Here is a 643-nt window from a genome sequence, read left to right on the forward strand (position 1 = left end):
ATATAGTTAAAACTTACTGTATAAAGGTTAACGCGTGCGTTCTGTCGTGATACAAACAATATATGAGTATATGCATATATATGTACATGTATGTACATACCTTCATCTACATGTACACATAGATACATAACTGGGTACATGACGTTATATATATATATATATATATATATATATATATATATACATAGAAAGAGAAATACGAGAGACAGACCGATAGGGAAAGAGAGATTTGTATATATACGGTTCCCCATTAACATTTCTATTTTCCTTGCAGATATGATATCATGAACTTCCAACAATTCGAAAGTGACGGCGAAGAAAATGCCACCTATGCCTACGTGAAGGTTGGGTCCTGGAATAATGGCCGTCTTGAGATGAACGATAGTAATATCTTCTGGCCTTCCGTTGGTCGAGGAATTACCAAAGTTATCGAATCAGTGTGCAGTAAACCGTGTCAGAAAGGTTTCATCAAGGTCAGATTAAAACGAATTTGATTGATTCCATTCTGTATGTTTCAACTTATGTCTATCTATCTGTCTGTCTGTCTGCCTGTCTGTCTGTCCCTCTTTCTATCTATCTATCTATCTATCTATCTATCTATCTATCTATCTATCTATCTATCTATCCGTCTGTCGGTCTGTAA

The 643-nt window shown here is 35.3% G+C and overlaps 1 protein-coding gene across 1 annotated transcript in view; it reads left to right on the top strand.

Moving 5' to 3' along the window:
- The window catches only part of LOC106879553 (metabotropic glutamate receptor 5), a 35,190-nt gene that overhangs the window by 13,082 nt on the left and 21,465 nt on the right, over nt 1–643 (top strand). The window contains exon 3 of the mRNA XM_014929191.2: nt 275–473. Within this exon, the coding sequence (XP_014784677.1) occupies nt 275–473 (199 nt within the window). The remainder of the gene's footprint in view (nt 1–274; nt 474–643) is intronic.

This window comes from Octopus bimaculoides, chromosome 21 (genome assembly GCF_001194135.2).
Source record: "Octopus bimaculoides isolate UCB-OBI-ISO-001 chromosome 21, ASM119413v2, whole genome shotgun sequence".
Lineage (NCBI taxonomy): Eukaryota > Metazoa > Mollusca > Cephalopoda > Octopoda > Octopodidae > Octopus > Octopus bimaculoides.